This window comes from Orbicella faveolata, unplaced genomic scaffold (assembly GCF_042242905.1).
Source record: "Orbicella faveolata isolate gen_17 unplaced genomic scaffold, um_ofav_v1 contig_34, whole genome shotgun sequence".
In the NCBI taxonomy this organism is placed as follows: domain Eukaryota; kingdom Metazoa; phylum Cnidaria; class Anthozoa; order Scleractinia; family Merulinidae; genus Orbicella; species Orbicella faveolata.
In genome coordinates, this window is record NW_028301563.1 from 26632501 (window position 1) to 26651265 (window position 18765).

Consider the following 18765-nt stretch of genomic DNA (forward strand, 5'->3'; position numbering starts at 1 on the left):
CATGTCTGAAAAATGTATTTTATTAGCTTTCCTTTGTATCGTCCACGAGAATTAGTGACCTGTGTAGAAGATACGGTCTGTATCCATGAGACTCTCAGATAATCCGGGAGAGTTGGCACAGATCCAAATGTGAAGGGACGTTCTCAGAACTAGAGTGGTGGAAGCTATACAAGTCCCAAATCCCTTAACAGAAAATACATGTAAAATACATATATATGTACACTTACAGGTATACATATGACCCCATGGATTTACATTTAGGTTGAACTCTTTATTAGATCTTTCAGAAAGATAATATACATGTAAGTAGTAAATAATAATGATAATTTAATGAGTGAACACAACTCGCTGTGGTGGTTTTAAGTGGAACCCTCACTATATATTAAATGAAAACAATAAAATAATCGATCAACCAATTTAAAAACAACCAAATTCTTAGAAATAATAGATAACTACTACAAAATATTGACACTAAAAATTAATGAATACCTGTCAATTTCTAAGTGCAGGCAAAAACCACTCTTATTGCACATGTTCTCTATCACTGGTGCATATAAATATGCCAGATATTCTTTGTAATCTGTTAGGTGCTGGTGGTGGAATTGGCAGACAGTTGGCTCTGGAATTTGCTGCTCATGGTGCTAAGCTGGTCTTGTGGGACATAAACAAAGGTAACAAGCAAAAATCACTGTATTTATAAAGGTCCTAAAATCTTCACCTGTACTGTAATTCTACATTTGCAGTGTTTAATTTTAGCTTACATGTAAGCAATATTCTAAACATTGCGATTGTCCAAGCTTGCAAATAATTTCTTCTCAAAGAACAGTGACCCATCCCATGAAGTAGTCTGAGTCCACAAACCTCTATTTTGTCTTGAGTTTGTCGAGATCAAAAGCTCAGCAAGATATTAACCTAGCACATGGGATATGGAGTTAAGCTTTGTAATGCGACTCCACTCAATGTATGAAAGAAAGACACCATTAACGCCTTTAAAACTGCTCTTAAAAAAATATCTTTTAGCCTAGTTTCAACGTGTCTAAATGTCTTACAATTTTTCTTATTTTCTAGTATTTTTAATTTGCTGTATTTATCTTAGTATTATTAATATTTGTAATTTAGATTGAGGGCCACTGGTTGATCAGTTTATACTGTCATGTGCTACCCTCAAAAAATAAACTCTTACTTACTTGTACTTACTTAATACTTACTTAAACCTCCTTTCTTACTAACAAATGTTTCTACGGCAGGTATACGTGTATTTTGCAGGTTGCAGGTTGAAATGAGCTGTTTGTTCAAATTGAAGTTGAATTAATTCCAGTATAAAAGGCTAACCACAGATACATGTAGCAACCTATTAGCTGATTTACCAGCCAGCTGGAGTGCTATTTAGGCTAACTGGAGGGCTGTGTAGGCTATCTAAGACTCAAAAGTTAATTTTTTTTTGTTTTAACCTGCAACCTGCAAAATATACCTGCCCATGTTTCTATGCTTTTGGTCAGTTGTATGACATTTGCAGACTGCAGACTAAATTTAGGTCCTAATACATGTAGATCTCCAGTTTGCCTAAATATCACTTAGGTTAGCCCGAAAAGAGCTCAGGTTGGCCTGTTTGTGGTTAGCTCTTGGTAATGGAATGGAAATACAATATTTACACTGTCTAGTGTAGTTAAAAAGTCTGCAGTCTGTTATCAAGTCTGCAAATGTTGTAGTGCTTTTGATCCACGAGTCCATTTTAAACATGACTACAAAATTGCTACACAAGCTAAGGTATAGGTCTGGAGTAAGAAGCCATGGAGTATTACTTAGAGTACTAAATTTAACTTAAAGATGCTGAACAAATTTTGCACAGATTCAAATGAAGAGACGGCTGCTCAAGTACGTGCCCATGGTAAAGTGGCTCACACCTTTGACTGTGACTGTAGCAGCAGGGAAGATGTTTATCGGGTGGCTGCAAAGGTACAGCGGGAAGTTGGAGATGTGGACGTATTGGTAAACAATGCTGGAATCTTGATTGGAAAGAAATTGATGAACTTAAAAGATGTCGAGATTGAAAGAACTATGAGAATCAACACTTTGGCACACTTTTGGGTAAGCCTTGTACACATGCCTTGCATTGCATATAGCTTAGTTATTTGATTAAGCTGTTTTACAAAAATTGATAAGTGCAGGAATTGTAAGCTGCATTCAAACAGTTTCAAGGTTGCAATGTTTGTATATTTGGAGACCAATTAAAAGGGTGTGAAATTCAAAAGGAAACAAGAGCCGTATTTTTTTTTTTTTTTTTTTTTTTTTTTACTGTTACTGATGAAAAATATTAGAATTTACTTAACAAAAGACATTAATTTGTCATTAAATTATTGTCATGTACATGTACATTGTATTCATTTGGTGGAGGGTCAGGAGGTTGGCTTTAATGAGTGTCAGTGTGGAATATGATGTTTTCTTTAAATACTTAGTGTCAATAATATAGATGTAAGTGCTCTCAATTTGAAGTGAATGACTGCAAATATTTGACGCGTATTTGAAATTAAAAATTAATTCATATAAAAGTTATGATAAATAATTTATTCAATGTCTGCAGAGAGATTTTTTCTTAGTGACAGCTCTTCAATTTTGTCTCACCTGCCTATATAGTTACTCAAGTCAGTCTTATTTTCTTTATACAATGTGATATCAGTCTGCTGTCTGCTACATACTACATGTAGGTTAATTTTGAATGTATTCATAACACAAACAACTTGAACTGTATTTTCAAATAATTATTGTTTCTCCGAAATTATCTATAGTCCTCTCCCTTGGAAGTGGTTTGGTGTGAATTCATGAATTCATTCCACTCACAATTGTCATGTCTTTCCCCAGAGGGGAAATGGGTGTCACACACCCCTTTACTTCTTCAAAAATTCTAAAGTTTAGCTGTACAATTTGGTCTTACTCCCAATATTTGCCTTCTGAATTGTTACCAGTAGTAAGATCATCAAGCCTGTAATTTTCCATGAGCTCCCTTCTGGAGAGATCAGTGCATTGAAAAATTTTGCTTCTTATTGCCCTGCAGACTGTAAGGTCATTTCTTCCAAACATGCTGGAGAAAAACAAGGGTCACATTGTTAACATAACATCACTGGCAGGCATTTTTCCTGTATCCAACTTGACAGACTACTGTGCATCTAAATTTGGGGCAACTGGATTCAGTCATTCTTTAGCACTGGAGCTCTATGAAATGGGCAAAACTGGGGTAAGAGTGACTTGTGTTGAACCGTACACCACAAACACTGGACTTGTGTGGCATCCAAAGGCACGGTAAGTACAATATTGCAACATTGACAATGTGACTTGAGGTGCTTTTAAACACTTCTTGTTTTGGAGAAAGAGAGCAGAACTTTAGGTGAAAGCATTTTAAACATGAGGGCTTTGTACTTTAAAAGCTGGTCTGACCATCTGGACTGAAAGACTGGATAAGGTTTAAACCCAATGGCCCATTTGGATGTACATGTACTTACAGTATCTCCAGTTTATACAGCATAGAGGAATCATAGTCCATAGCTCACTGTCACTACCTCTGTCACTGTATTTGATTTGCCAACTGGTACAATTTTATGCACCTGAGTGGAGAGAGGTGCTGTGATTCAGTGTCTTGCCTTAAGGAACACAACACAGACTGTGATCAGTGACCCATCGCTCACCACAATGATCCAGATCATAGAGTCAGTCCAGTGCACCAACCATGGCCTGAGATGCTCTAATCTGACTGGTACAGTACACTGTAGCACTCATGGAGTGGTTCTGAGACTTGTGTTCTCTGATCTTGCTTTTGGACCTATTTGTAACATTTTCACAAGAGTTGACAAAGGGTTAAATTGCTCATTTGCTCATAACTGGCAGATGACTTTATGTCTCCCCTCGTGTGGCCATTCATCTACACTGTAGATGACTGTCAATGGGAGTTGCAGGAAACTCTTGCACTACCTTTTAAGGTGGACCTTAATGATTTGAAAAGGGGACAAATAAGAAAAGAAAAACATTTCTACCCGTAATTTCTCATAATTGACTTTTATTGTTGGATGCCCTTGATTTTACACAATATGTGACTGTAGGTTGTGGATGTGTTTTTGCAGTTTTCCATCCTTGTATCCTACACTGGAGCCAGAATATGTGGCGAAAGAGACAGTGGCTGGCATACTCAGAGATCAACCAGTTGTTATGATTCCTCGTCATAGTGCAGTAAACTTTGCCCTGAATGCGTAAGTTGATTTTTCTTTTTAAATCTTGCTTTTACATGTGCTTGTACTGTATGTACAGTTCATTAGTGGTTACCTTTTGCAAGTGCCAGCTGAATGAGACAAGTGCCTTTTTTTTTGGAATGCACTATATAAATTTGTGGTTAGTTTCACTCATTTTTCATGTGGTTAATTAACATTTATTTGTTGGAATTATAGGGCCATATACAGTAAAATACATTTTATATAAATAAATGCTGTCAGCCTTTCCAATGAATAAAACCTAACCGTAAGACTAAGCAAACATGAGTGATACTAACCCTAAACAAACAATGCATTCCATGTTCAGTGTTCTGCGTTCAACATTTGGCAAATTTACCCCTGCTGACCTGCAGGCATTTTCAATAACTAACAATGATAAATAGTATTTAGTAATACAGGGTGTAAGTAGTTTAAAATAATAATTGCTTTTTACCTTAGGAAGCATTGCTGTATCAAGAACTTGCCTGCATTCTGGGTGCTTGCAAACTGGAACCAAAGAGCAAAACATCAACGAAGCACTGGGTTCTTGCTCAGTTAGCACATTGCCAGAATGCAGAAAAAGCCCTTCATACGGGAATGCTTGCTACATCACTGTGCACATTTTTGTACACGAGCTATTTTGACCCAGTCAGGCACTTTTTCTTACAAAGCCCCTATTAATAGTAATATGCATGCAGACTAATGGATATCACTAAACTCTCTAGGGAAAAACTTATCTCTAGAGACAAGTGATCTGGAGATCAATGTAGATGTATTCTGCATCAAAGTACTCCTGAAATTACCCTGTGGGGTATCTACTAACAGGGTATTCGACTGAAATATGACCCTTTGATTAAACTGGCCTCAGTTTCCATGGAGTTTGGTTTGTCATCCTGTATTTAATGGTCTTGTAGTGGTAGGAGAGCTTGTGTGTTTCCATGACCCCAAGATCTATACCGGCTGGGAGTTCAATCTCCTTGGCAGATTCAATCATACCGGGCAAGTCAGAGGGTAGAAACCAGACTAAAGGAAAGTCCCTGGCCCTCCAGGTTGGGGGTTTGGCATAGGGCCAATTACCCTACACCGTAAAACAAAGCCTGATTATAGAAAAAAAAATATGGCCTTAGGTGTCCTGCGGGGCATGATGAGGAATGAGATGAGATTTAATGGTCAACCTGTATTAAACAATATTAGTTACATACTCATTCCTCAAGACTGACAGCTAAACGCAGGTGGAGGGAAATGATCTTAATGGTGGCTCAGGGGAAGCTGTACATATTGTATTGCATTAATCTGTTCAAACACCTTGGAAGTTCAGGAAAATTCCTGAATCGAGTGAAAGCAGCGCATCAATGAATATTAGTCTGTGATTTGTTCACTTTAATCAATAGTGAAATCAATTTGCCACTTGTAATTACATCAAGTCAATCTTTATACATGTGTTCTTTTTTGTTTGTTTTTTCAGGATCATGCCAGCAAAAGCCGCGCTGGTGTTATATGACTTCCTTCAAGTCGGAGTGGGTGAACACGTTCCAGCAGATGAAAAGAAGTCTGATTAGATGCTGGGTTAGAGCTGACTTGTCTCCGACCTTCTCTCACCATAAAAAAACAAACAAACAAAAAACATTAAAGGGTGTGAATCTTTTCCTGCTGAAAAATCAACGGTGCTTTCATTATGCCAAAAATTCCGGTAATTTAGGTCGAAAGTCAGATGGAAAGGTCCGGTTCGGTTCGGTCCAACAGGAATATTCGGACCACTTCGGTTGGACCGGTCGGACCGAATTGCCGTTCCATTTTGACAAACCCGTTTGAGCATTGCCCTGCTTCTCTTCTGTAGATTTCACTTATCTAGGGAATTCGGAAAAGTAATTTATAAAAATAGTAATGGCCATTCCTCTCGGTTGGCCTGGTTTGATCGGAAAATATCGTTTTGTTTTCCTCGGTTAGTCCCGCTGGTCTCTGACCGGTCGCTCTGGCATAATGAAAGCACCCTAAGTCTTTAGTATCATCTGTATAGAAGAATGTTAAATACATACTGTAGTATGGATGATTATATACACATGTATACAGACATGCCAACCCCTGATAAAGAGAAATCAGGATATCCATGAGAAAAACAAATGCTAGTAATGATAATAATAAAAATTCGGGAGGTTCTATTTTTTTTCTGAAAAAGATTCAACAAACCCTTCTTTACACCATTTTGATCCAATTGTGATCGCTCGTGTCGTATGAACTCGCAAAGACTACAAGGAAACTAAAAACAAGCGCAAATCACACTGTACGTTAGAAACCACTAAATGTAATGCTGAATAGTGATTTGTTCCCCTCTATTAGTTCATTACTTTATGGCACGGCCACTTCTCAGTAATTTTTCATTTTTATTCAACGAGGTAATATTTCATTTCACAATTTCCCCCCAAAATCCGCGGGAGTCTTTTCGTGACGGCTGTGAAAAAAGATCAAAAAAATCGTAAGACTGATCCAGAATCGAGAGAGTTGGCAGGTCTGTGATATCCAGAAGAAACGTGTATGCCTGGTTGATTATTCTTGTCGGTTTGTTCTCAGAATGATTTTTTTCTTCCCAAATATTTTCACAAATTGGTGTTTTTTAGTCAAAATCTTTCTGTGCAAATTTTTAGTATCTAAAGATTGTTTCAAGAGATTCGTCTAAACTACATATAGAGAAATTCAAAGCTTAAACGTTTGTTTTTAATTGTTTTAAACCGGTTTTACAGAGTTCTTACACAGTTTACCCAGGGCAACCTAGAAGTGTTTAGAATCCTGTAGGTTTTTGTTTCACATGTGCCGGTGAATGCAAAGGTGGCATTTTCCCCTTATCCAGGTGTATTTCATCACTTGACGGTCAAATACACACAGTACATGGATTTTAAATCTGTATGCGGTGATCATTGTCAAAATCGGACTCTTAATGAACTGTGCGTGTCGAACTATGTGCAACTTAGACTACTAATTGAACAAAACAATGAACAAAAGAAACTGTTGACTATGTAGTGTTATCAGGAAAATCTTTACGCAATGTTGTTACCAAAGGGAAGAGATATGCAATGTAAACAAAGCAACAAAGATATTGTGGTGAATGACATTCAATTTAATAGATCGTTTTCACTGTCATGCAATAAAAAGATAAATCGAAAACCATCTAGTGGAAAAAGCTATGAACTTACGATGTTATAGAAAATAACTAAATAAGACACTTCTCCAAGTTTTAGGCCTGTGCGTTTCCCCAAACTTCAGATATTCGTCGAAATGTTTCGCAGATATTTGCAGAGCTCAGTATGAAAACGCCATGTTGGTGTACCTCCGTGGTACACCAACATGGCGGTCGGAAAATAGTGTAAAATCTGAAACTTACTTTGGCTATCTAGGCGACTGATTATCAGTTCTGATCAAACAAGCATTTACATAAGCACTTTTCATAATGCTCTAACTTCTAAAAAGGTTCAAAATCATGAGATAAGTATATATTTTTCGACAAACTCGATCGTAGCTTTGTGTCACGCACCTCCTTAACCCAGAAATTCAAAATGCTCTGGATTCCAAACGAAGCACGCTATTGAGCTGTAAAATTGTAAACAGATATAAATATACCGCCTCTTATGCCTGATGAGGATAAAAAACTTTAGAGGCTCTTTAGCTGTGGATTTTCGAAAGTGGTGACGTCACGTGAAAACGATCTATTGACTAAATGTTGAGCAGGGCTACCAAAGTGTCATCTGTTCTGGGTTACTTTCTAAATTTTGTAGTTCACTGGGGAATTCCCTCCCGTGATCATAGTGTTACAGGAGGTCTTATTCGCAGGTGTCCAGTTCGCAAGTGGGTGTCCGGGTGCCTGGGCGAATTTGTTGTTGTTTTTATTTTACCTCTTGCTGGCGTGACAGTGAAACCAAACCAGCTGTTATTGTGGTCTCTCAGTAAAAGAAAACAAGAGTGGTTGTATTACGCTACAGTTTCACTGGATATACATTCAGGTCAAGACACAGAGATAAGATATGCCATTGTGGCTAACAGTGAGCGCTTTAATTCGTTAAAAGGCTATATAACAACCAAAGCCAGCTATGGTTTGTTTGGCATCGTTCAGTCGCTGTCACAGGATAAAAATGGTAGCGCCTAGAATAATTATTAGAAACAAAATGGAAAATTTCAACCTCGCACACCGAGATAAGAAAATGTCTGCTTAGCAGAATTGTCCACTAAACTTATGGGAAGTTAAAAAAAGTAGTGTCGAGCACTCTATAGTATTTTGCACTCTACGTGAGCATTAACCTACTGTCCTCTTATGAGTGTCCAACTACGAGATGTCTTCCTGGTGCCAGTGGAGCTGTCTCTGTCTTCTCGCACCGAGTTCAGTCTAAATCTAACTCGGGAATCGTGATGTAGTCGAGTCTACGGCTCAATACTTCTTTACCACGCAGAATAATTTGGCCAACATAATCAGCAACACCGACTAAAAGGAAATCTTCGGGGACCATGAAGAGGTACTGTTTGAGACGCTGTTTTAAAAGAGTAAACCCTTTGTTGCTACCTTCTTTCACTGTAACATCAGCAACGCCATGAAAGCAACCTGTAGCTGTGAACTCAGGAGAAACTGCTTTGTGAATATTTGGCAACGTTGAGTTATCCTCTTGAGTGTAAAAATTAACAAGGTCTTCTAACCATTCGTAAGCAACTGGGTGAAGAGGAATCTGCTCGACGTCCTGTTCCGACAGCCCCTTGTGCTCAGACTCAAATTTATTTTTCCTCTCACAGGTTCTGATGTAGACCTTATGTGCTAACAAGTTGAGTTCTCCTTCAAGAGAAGCTAGTAACTTCTTGAAGAAAACCTCGACAGAACTCCACATTTGGCTCAACTTCTTGTAAGCATTTTCATCAAGCTCAATGCTATCGAGGTCCGTGACCTGCTTCCAAAACCAGCCTATCTTCTCGTACTGAGGAACGTTATCAAGGTTGAGAAACATTTTGTTCCAGACATCAGTCGGGTTCTTTCCAGCAAGGAGACCTGAAATCATGGAATCCAGCAAGTCAGTCATTTGCAGCACCCTGATCTGTTGTTTTCTCTCCCTGGCATTATCTGGTGTGTATGCCAATTCCAAACCCTTCATCTGATTTAACATGTCTTCCAGGACACACTGGCGCAGTTTGTTCTCGTGATCAGCCACCGTCAGTAAATTGTGTCTGGGTATGAAAAAGCGCGAAATTTTCTCCCTCTTCACGCCTTCACAAGCCAGCTCCAAAACTTGACTTATCCTTTGAGACCAAAATTTATTTTCCCACAGATAACGGTCCATTGTGGATAGCTCGGAAAAAAGGATGGTCTTGAACATGTAAGATGGAACCAAAGATGAATCCCATCCCAGCCTTTCCGATATCTCATCTCTCAGGACTTTCAGAACTCGGTAACACGCTTTGAAACCGTCTGGAGAAGAGGCCAGGATTTCTTTTTCTGCTATGGAAAAAGAGATGCGCCAGCTGTCATATCCAGCAGGAACAACGTGGAATCCACACTTCTGAAGAACTTGTCCTATTTCTTGTGGAAGCTTGGTCAACTGAACAGGAAGCTTGCATTTTTGATAATCCAAAGTCAGTGTCAAATCAACGCTTATCATTAAATTCCTATAACTATTACCGCCTTGCCACTGAATGTAAAGTGTTGTAGCCGGGCCGTGTGTTTCCGAGTACATCACACCAGATGAGCTTTCTTGGCCATCGCTATTTCCTAGTATGTCAGAAAACACAGGCCACCATGTTTTCCTGAACAATTCTTGGTTAACTCGTTGGATGGCCAATCCTTCAGGTAGCTCGGCGTCACTTAGAGATGCATTGACAAGCTTCTTGAACAAACGGGACAGCAGATTTGGGTTGAAGAATCCTTCGCCATCGTTGAATTCTTCCCATTCTTGTTCTTTTAGGAGGAGCTTTGTGTAGCCTTCACCTTTGTCACATGGATGAAACAATGGTTTGTCGGTGAGTAAGTCAATTCTGATCATGAAGTCAAATTCATCTGGACGGCGAACTTTCACTCCTTCGTAAACACTTCCGCTTTGAATAAGAGTGCTCTGAAATCGCTTGTCTCGCTTTTCCACCGCTGCCAGAATGTTGGCCACAAATCGCTCGAGTTTCTCTCGAATCAATACCGCTTCGTGTTCATCTTCAAACCTTGCTTTTTTCTCAAAACGTTCCACGATTTCAGACATGACGATTCAGTATTATCACATCAATAAGCGATTTGCGTGATGGCGTCATTTGACTACAATCTTCAGAATCCTTCACTTTTTCCGTTTCTTATGTTAAATAGGGCAATTGTTATTAAGAGTCATGGTCTATAAGATTCAAACTTTGGCCGGCCACCGTACCTCACCGATTTTGCTGAAATTTGGCATGCAATCTTGTTTTAGGGTCCTTACTACGAAATGGATGTTAAGGGGGTACGATACCCTAAAATATGGCGATGTGCATGAAAAATTCAATTTCTTGGAAATACAAGACTTAAGACCCTTGAGGACTTGTCAAAAACATTTTGAAACGATCTTGCCGAATTTCCTTCCAGATGAGTGTGAAATTTAAGGAAAGTACACAGTGGTATAAGTTTTTTCACGTAGCAACGGCCATAGCAACGACTGTTTACTATAAGAACGTGACCAAAAACATAGATTATTTTTAACTTATATGAACGAAACTATTTAGAAAAAAACTTTTAAGACATGCACAAATCGATTGGTATAATTATTTGTGAAAAGCTTGGCCTCAAATTGCCATCACAGGCTCATTCATTTCCCTTATGAAAAGGAATATTTCCCACAACTGCGGTAACTTTTTACAAAATAGAACAACCATTGCACCCCCTCCCCCGAGATCCAATCTGCACCCCCCCTCCGCTATTTGTGGCTCGTTAAATGCTTAATACTTCGTGTAAGAAACTTAAAGTGCATTTTTCTCAAAAGTTTACTTTTGTACCGACTGACTTCGCGCCAACATTTCTACTTTGCAAGGTTTTTAAGTAGAATTCTCGAAACTTGGGCTGATCAAAGACCAATAGTGTCGTGATGCAATAAACTAAAAAAATCATAACATTTTTAACGTCTGTCACGAGACACTAGATAATTGTTGCACTGGGTTTGGTGCAAAATAAGGTTATTTCCAAATAAAGCCTGTGGAAAGCACTGAAAACAAGAGTTAACTGTCAAAACTTTAGTTTATTGCATAGAACGAAACAGAAACTTGCAAGATATTCTTGCTTGAAAATCAAATCTTGTTTTGTGAAAGAGCAGGAACTGTTGGCGTCAATACTGTAAAACACTACCTCAAAAGGCTGTGGCTGGTTTCCATAGCAACCATTTTGAGTAGAACTTTCAAAATTTAATTTCTCTTCTTGAGTGCAATAGCACACAATTGATCTTTCTTCACCATATTTAAACAAACTTTTTGGTCCATTTGAGGGTACCATGCCACCTTAAGAAATGTAAGAGAACAAGATAAAGAAAGGTCGCTCCATTACCGGTCAGCGGTATATAGCCAGTCATGTGACGCATCACCATTCCTGGTCCGCCATCTTGTATTAAGTTGCGGTCGTGCTATCTACCCCGGAATAAAGCCGTTCTACTCAAGTGATTCGTGTCGTTTCTCCCGGTATACCCTTCTCGCTGGCGCAGTGTAAATTTGCACTGAATGAATTTAGTGGTCGGCTGATTTAGAAGAGCTTTTAAGTGAGTGTTAAAAAATCAAAGCCAAAGTCTTTACTCTTCGTCGTTTGATTGGTTCACTGGATTGTCTGTTTCATTTATGATCATGGCCAGAGTAATGACTTTGGCTTTGATTTTTTGACACTCACTTAAAAACTCTTCTAAATCAGCCGACCACTAAATTCATTCAGTGCAAATTTACGACTTTTCAAAGCTAAGAAAAAATACCTTCGTGCTTCTTGGCCGTTGGTCGTTCAAACTTATCATTTTCCGAATTTATAAAAGTGAGGTCACCGTGCTGTTGGAGAAACAATACTAATGTTCTTTTCAATTATGACATTGTTTTTAATTAATTTGCCTGACATATTCTAGGTACGTCTAAATGTCGCAATGTCACGTACGTTGAATGCCGGGTACTTTCATACTTGCTCTAATTTCCAAGACTTCGCATTAGAGTTCCGTGTTAGAGGCCGCGTTTAATTCCAAATTTTTGGGCAAGACAGATTTTCGATTTGAGCATGTTTGGTCCAGACTGCTAAGGCTTACCGAGGAGCCGCGCCGTGTGCCTTGGTATCAATGGTTTATTTCTTGAATTGCGGGCGGCGGAATGCCTCGGGTTGGCCGTGAGATCAACACTACCAGACTGAAACAGAAAAGTGCTCATGCCTTTGGTAGCCAGTGCTTGAACTATAATCTTGAACCGCTGAGTCAAATTGAGGTGGCTCCATAGGGTAATCATTTATGGCGTTGCGCGCGCAAGTGTTATGTTTTGAATGCTGTTTTTGCATTCGCTTTCACACCCAGTCCTTTCAAACTTATTACATGTAATAAGGAATGATTAAATAGTGTTTTGCTATCACCTCTGGTAAAATTTTGGGCTTTAGTCTTTAATTATAAATGCTCAACCAAACGTGTTTTGTACTGTTTGTGTGGCTTTATTTGTGATTTTCTTGAATTTTCTTCGGTGAAATCTTCCAAAATTTTCACAACACATCGCTTCCAGCGGGATACGAATTTTTACCCTTTGAATACCAACTACGCATATATGCGTAATTAATGGTCGTGCTCTTTACACCTCTTGTGACGCCATTAATTTAAATGTCATCAGATATTCTTGATAAGCAGATAGTAGTGCTAGGCTAGCCCTTTCCGCACAATGGTCAGGTTTAGATATCGACGACATTCCGACGTCGCAAATCGAGAAACAAGGTTATCAGTTTTGGTGCGAAAACGGTGGTAAAATGGTCCACAGCGCCTCTGATTGATCAAGGTCCATTTCTAGGCTTCGCCCGTAATTAACATCCAACTTTTCACTGCAGCCAGAAAGAGCATACAATGCAAAAGGTAGCCAGTGTAAAAGGGCAGAGGAAAACAGAAAGGAAAGGGCCAACAAACGAAATTGAGAACGGTTAATGGCAAAAAAAAAAAAAAAAAAAGAAAAAAATTTTGGCTTATGCGCATGCCCGTAATTGAAGTTTTGCTCAATTTTGTACCTAATCCTCGAAAAAATCTCTCCTTTTAGTAAAAAAAGCTTTTTTAGCAAAACTCAGGCTTATTTAGCGTCATGGTAGCTAAGAAACCTGAGTAAACGGTTAAAAACGGTATTTTTTGGCGAAAGTTTGGTATTCAAAGGGTTAAACACGAAAAAAAGTAGGGTTTGTAAAACCAGTTTTTTCGATTTTTTCAAATTTATGTCTTTTACCGCTACAAAAAATCTGGTCCTATAGACTTCCCTGAAAAACGAGCTCCGACTAAAGTAAAATATTTGCTACCAATCTGCCAAATTTTACGGAATTTCACCGAAGGAAACGCGAGAAAATTCACTGTCAGTTTTGCTTTTTGTGCTCATGTTGACGTCAGAAAATATTCAAAAACACTGACGTTTTCCTTCGAGCGCGCGCAGACTACTTGAGCTTTCGTCCTCAGCGCGCGTGCGATCGTAAAACTATATGGAGCCACGTTAAACAGAGTAATATCTGAGCACGAGATTACTTGAATTCGTAGCTCGAGCTTATATTTGGGAAATGAGCGATCCCCTTGTATAAAACGAAGCCTGCTACACAAGAACATTTTTGAAGAAGCCAAAGCGCCACACATGCCAAATTTTAAGATCATCCATGGAGAAGTGGAATTCAGTCCGCCTAGCCCTAAATACTGATAATTAATAATAACAACAACAACAATAATAATAATAATAATAATAATGATAATAACAATAACGTCATCATCATTATCATTATCATTATCTTTACCAATTAATTACAATTAAAATATGCTGCTAACCTGCATTGCACTGGCTTATAAAGAATTTCCTAAAAGTCATCTCATCATTCACGTTTTCTTGTGTCTGCATTTTTTGGAACAAGGGCGTACATAACTACAACCAAAAATTCGTAAATGTATGCCTTTCAACGAATGTTTTAGCTCTGCAATGAATGAAAAGTCTGCTTTTTGACATTTAAAGTATTCTTCTCTTAGTCTGTCTAATGTGACGAAGATTAGCAAATATCCTATTCGTCTGGTTCAATTTAGATTTCCTCAGTAACCAATAGGAACATCGAATAAGCCTCACACACTTTTGTAGTCCCGCCGTCACCTGCTTATTGACATGGTGGCGGTAGTTTGTTTGTTCGTACTTGTAAACGCGAAGGAAGGTAACTTAGTTTAGCAAACATTGTCGGTTTTGTGTTTGAAGGCTTGTATGCACCAACCAATAGATCCAAATCATCAATATTATTATTTCCTCTGATTCTGCATTTTGTTAGCTTAACGGTGATGTAGTGTCCAATGGTTTTGTTAAAAGCGACGCGAATACTAAAGGTGTTCTCTAATACAACTCTGAAGGTCTACCGTAACCTCAAGTGATGGACTTTATAATCGCGTTGTCCTTTGTCCTGTTTCAAATAATAGCGAATGTCACTGTTCACGCTGCAGGAGAAGACTCCAAACCTTCTCGTTCAGTATTTTTCACGACACAGGCAAATAAACGGCTTCAGGGACATGTTGTCAATAGGTTTGAGTCTCCCAGCCTGACTTCATGCAGCCATTCTTGCCTGGGAAATTCCTGGTGTACTTCAACTAATTTCAAGATGCCATCCAAGAAAAACGCGAAAGGAACTTGCGAACTGAACAAGCATGGGGCCATTGGCGAAAACAGCAAGTTTCATGATCAACAAGGAGTGACGTTTTCTTTGCTCTTAAAGGTAAGTAGCCATTAGCCATTTGTCGCACTGAGTCAGAAAACCTTTAGCACCTGGGCTCGATAAGCTGTTTGTGGTCTTTGATAGAACTTGACGGTTGGTCTCAGAATTGAATTATTTTTGATCAGTTGGGACACCGGAATATTGTCCAAGACACCTTCGAAATCAAAACGTTCTTAAAACAGTTATATTATTTTAAGTTTTGTACGTGGGCGAGTGAAAAAGAGAAGCTCGCAACACACCAGTGCACGGCTAGGAAAAAAAAAAAGAAGAAGAAAAAAGACTATCATATAAATACCGTGATGTAACCGACTTCTTGATAACTGACTCATAATTGTTTTAGAATGTATTTTCTTCCTTCCTTAACTTTGAACTGTCTTTTAATTATTGTAATTTAAGCGCTTTTCATGTGTGAATAGGGCTGTCGGAATCCCACAGCTCTAGGCTGCTTCAACGGTGGTTCTTGTGTAGCAGACGACAAGAAACAAACATTCTCATGCTCGTGCAAAGTGCCTTGGATTGGGGACAAATGTGAAATCAAACTCGGTAAGAAAATACCTTAATAGTTGCACTATGATTATTTGTATTTGTACACCACAGTACTCAAAGCGCTCCAACGTAAAATTATGTTAAGTGTCACTGTCAGGGAAAACCGCCTTCCGAAAATTAGAAATCGGTTTAAGTGTTTGCAGAAGTCTTGAAATTAATTTAAGGTAGCGCTTCTATCATCAATACATGATATAGATTAAAAGCGGTGCTCCCCTAAAATGCTAATCGTCTACCAGACACAAAAACCTTTAAAGAAATTCACCAATAAGCATTTCACCCAACCGAATGAATTTAACAAAAAAATCAATTTTAATAATTATCACACGACTCAAGCGTAATTTCAATATAATTTTTCCCGACGGCTTTGCAGTCATTTCATCGGCCATAGCTTTACCAGACTTTTAATGAAATCCACCTAAGCATTTCACCAAACGGATAAAATTAAACAAACAAAACCCAGAAATTTCCATATTTTGTAAACGCAATGTGCAAGTGTCAAATCTTGGTCAAATATATCAAATCCTGTTCGCTTTTTAAGCATAACATGGTTTCTTGACCTTTCTTTGTTTCCGACTGTATTAGAAAAAACATTTTTAGCAGTCCACGAAGCGGCTGTCCTTACTAACACGCAGAAAACTTTAAAACTCGTCTGGTGGTATTTACAGTTTTATTAATTAGTTTAACTTTAGAAATATTTTTATGGCGGGAAAAAACTTCAATGATAAGGTGGCTTACTACAGTTTTGATGGATTATAATATAACAGCCCAAATTCTAATTCTTTTGAAAAATGTTCCAATATTTTTTCCTTTCTCCAAAATTTCAAGAATTAGAATTGGGCTCTAATAAAACATTAACGCAAAGTAAAATAAAATTCTGTGGGGCAGAATTTTTCGCAAACTAAGAAAATTGGAAACTTTGCCTATTTCACTAATAGCTCAAATTAAAATCTGTCTAAACATTCTTTTTAAATTTTGGATCTAAACACGATTCATCCCTTCAAATCAACCGTAAAAAAATTCATCATGGGTTGTAGGGCAGGTTTCCGAGCAATCCTCGATCAAAGATTGGCCTGGCTTTTACAACCTTGAACATGAATCGACCTGCGCATGCCTTTTATTTAAGAGCGCGCTCATGTGACGCCACGTATCGGGTGCGAGAAAGCAAGAGTGAAATTAGAACTCTTTTGTCAGTTGTTTATCTTCCTTTTTTGTCATATTTTATTAGCCCTAGGCTTAAACACATGTTTGAAAGCAGTTTGAAACTATCGCTACGTATACCCAAGTGGTTTAAGGCGTTTCAAGTGCTGAAGTAGTTTTCGTTTCTTCTTAGGGGTTACTTGATTTGCGTCAGTTTTGTACACGCGACTAATAATGACGTCTGGTAGGCAATCGTAGTGCGCACTACTGAGTCGCCGAAAAAGCAACGAACTGAGGATCAATTTTGTTTTCTCAAGAAGGGTGACGTCAAAAATAGAACTTTCGCGGGCCTACTGGGAAAGGATTTGAGGAGTTTAAAAAATTTTGCATACTTGTATCCTTATCTTCTATCTTGCGTTCCAACTAACAAGTGATATTCTTCGCTAAATTTATCATGAATATTTATTAGTCACGATCAAGATCCGTAGCAATATTCTTTTTAAAACTATAGCATTGAAAAGTGCAGTCAAAAGCGGGTTTAGTTTACTTTTAAAGAGCAAAAGCAGCGCTCGCAGGCGTCGTAATTAATGATCGAAGAACACTCGAAAGGGTTCTGATTGGCTCAGAGTTGAGTGGTTCAAGACGTACAGTAGACCATATTGTTTTCCAAACGATTTGTAAAAATGTTGTTTCACGATTAAGTGTTGCTTTATTTAAATAGTTTTGTTCTTCATTAATATTCATATTTTCGATTATCCGGACTATTTCGTCTAGTTCCAACGAGTCCGGATAATCGAGGTTCGACTGTAGATACCAATTTAACTCGCCTGGATATTGATAACGGTGTAAATTTTTTTTTAATTTTAAAAATAAACTGTCGCACTTTTGTAAAACAACTTGCTGATATTGCTAAAATTTAGGTCACGCTTATCAACGAGTCAGTGGCGATATTTGGCAACTCGTAAAAACCTTAGTCTAAAAGCGAACGAAGTCTAATATACCGAAGTCAACTAATAAGGGGACAAATATTATCGCCAAAAGATTACAGTTTTTAGAAGTTTTACAAAGCGTCTTTTAGGCTCACCCAATGTTGCTCGAAATTTCGGCTATTTTAGACCGCTTGAGTAAATTCATTTTTTTTTTTTTGTACATAGTTAAAGCCATTAAAACTCATGCCCTGTTTACTGAAACGCGTAAAACCCTTTTTCAACAAAAAATAGCACTGAGTGTTTTACCTGACAATAATCCATATTAGATCTAGAATTGGCAGAAGTGAGTGACAGAGTTACACAAGCTTTGGACTAGAACTAGTTTTTGAAAAGGTTTCGAACTCTATCATACGAATATCAAAATCAAGCATATAGATACAGAGCACAATAAATTGTCTGGTACTTAAGAGTGATATTTTTAAGGAGAAAAAAGCAATTTTTCGGAGGAGAATTTTTTTTAGCTTAAGTTCTTGCAAGAGTTTTATTTCCCGCTTTTTTCGCCATGTTTCGTTCCAGTAGCTGGTTTTGTACGATATTTTTGCCGTCGCTTTTTTCGTGCACGAGTTTGGTTTGGTAATTGCCCAGCTCTTCGTCAAATATAATGATTCATCCTTTCCCGGATATGTGTCACTTTCGTTATCCTGACAAACAAAATTTCCGCAGCACTTGTGCAAACTATAATAATTTCAAAAGAATATACATATGATAAGACCATCAAACTGTTGAGTTTTTCATTATCTTTCAGAAGCGTGTTCATGCGATGAGGCTCAAAACAAAACAAATGAGACGTTACCAAATGGACAATACTTGCTAACAAATGGGAACGTGTCATCTAAGGTAAACAAAGCAAGATGAAGAAGACATCAACGGCTAAGTAGCTAGGAAATACCAAAATTCTCAAGCCGGCCGGCGGCAAAGCAGCAAAGTTCCCAAATACAAACAAAGATATAACTGA

General features: G+C 38.2%; 3 protein-coding genes across 3 annotated transcripts in view; 2 read left to right on the plus strand and 1 right to left on the minus strand.

Moving 5' to 3' along the window:
- Window positions 1–7237, plus strand: part of LOC110055442 (retinol dehydrogenase 10-B-like) — a 7846-nt gene extending 609 nt beyond the window's left edge. The window contains exons 2-6 of the mRNA XM_020761834.2: window positions 588–671; window positions 1850–2088; window positions 3053–3297; window positions 4113–4238; window positions 5701–7237. Coding sequence (XP_020617493.1) covers window positions 588–671; window positions 1850–2088; window positions 3053–3297; window positions 4113–4238; window positions 5701–5794 — 788 coding nt within the window. The 3' untranslated portion in view covers window positions 5795–7237. The remainder of the gene's footprint in view (window positions 1–587; window positions 672–1849; window positions 2089–3052; window positions 3298–4112; window positions 4239–5700) is intronic.
- A 1005-nt stretch (window positions 7238–8242) lies between these two features.
- On the minus strand, window positions 8243–10515 carry LOC110055365 (cyclic GMP-AMP synthase-like receptor). The gene has a single exon (XM_089271864.1). The coding sequence runs from the start codon at window positions 10448–10450 to the stop codon at window positions 8603–8605; it is 1848 nt and encodes a 615-aa protein (XP_089127990.1). The 5' UTR covers window positions 10451–10515; the 3' UTR covers window positions 8243–8602.
- Window positions 10516–14799: 4284 nt separating this feature from the next.
- LOC149105501 (uncharacterized) lies at window positions 14800–18698 on the plus strand. Its single transcript, XM_089272365.1, has 3 exons — window positions 14800–15138; window positions 15555–15681; window positions 18556–18698. The coding sequence occupies exons 1-3, from the start codon at window positions 14800–14802 to the stop codon at window positions 18663–18665; spliced, it is 576 nt and encodes a 191-aa protein (XP_089128491.1). The 3' UTR covers window positions 18666–18698.
- The last annotated feature ends 67 nt before the right edge of the window (window positions 18699–18765 follow it).

What these genes read in the sequence shown, in the direction of transcription:
- LOC110055365 (XM_089271864.1), bottom strand. Translation starts at nt 10,450, where the DNA reads ATGTCTGAAATCGTGGAACGTTTTGAGAAAAAAGCAAGGTTTGAAGAT.
- LOC149105501 (XM_089272365.1), top strand. Translation starts at nt 14,800, where the DNA reads ATGGACTTTATAATCGCGTTGTCCTTTGTCCTGTTTCAAATAATAGCG. An exon ending in CGTTTTCTTTGCTCTTAAAG is followed by an intron (nt 15,139 to 15,554) that starts GTAAGTAGCCAT and finishes ATGTGTGAATAG; the next exon opens with GGCTGTCGGAATCCCACAGC. An exon ending in CAAATGTGAAATCAAACTCG is followed by an intron (nt 15,682 to 18,555) that starts GTAAGAAAATAC and finishes ATTATCTTTCAG; the next exon opens with AAGCGTGTTCATGCGATGAG.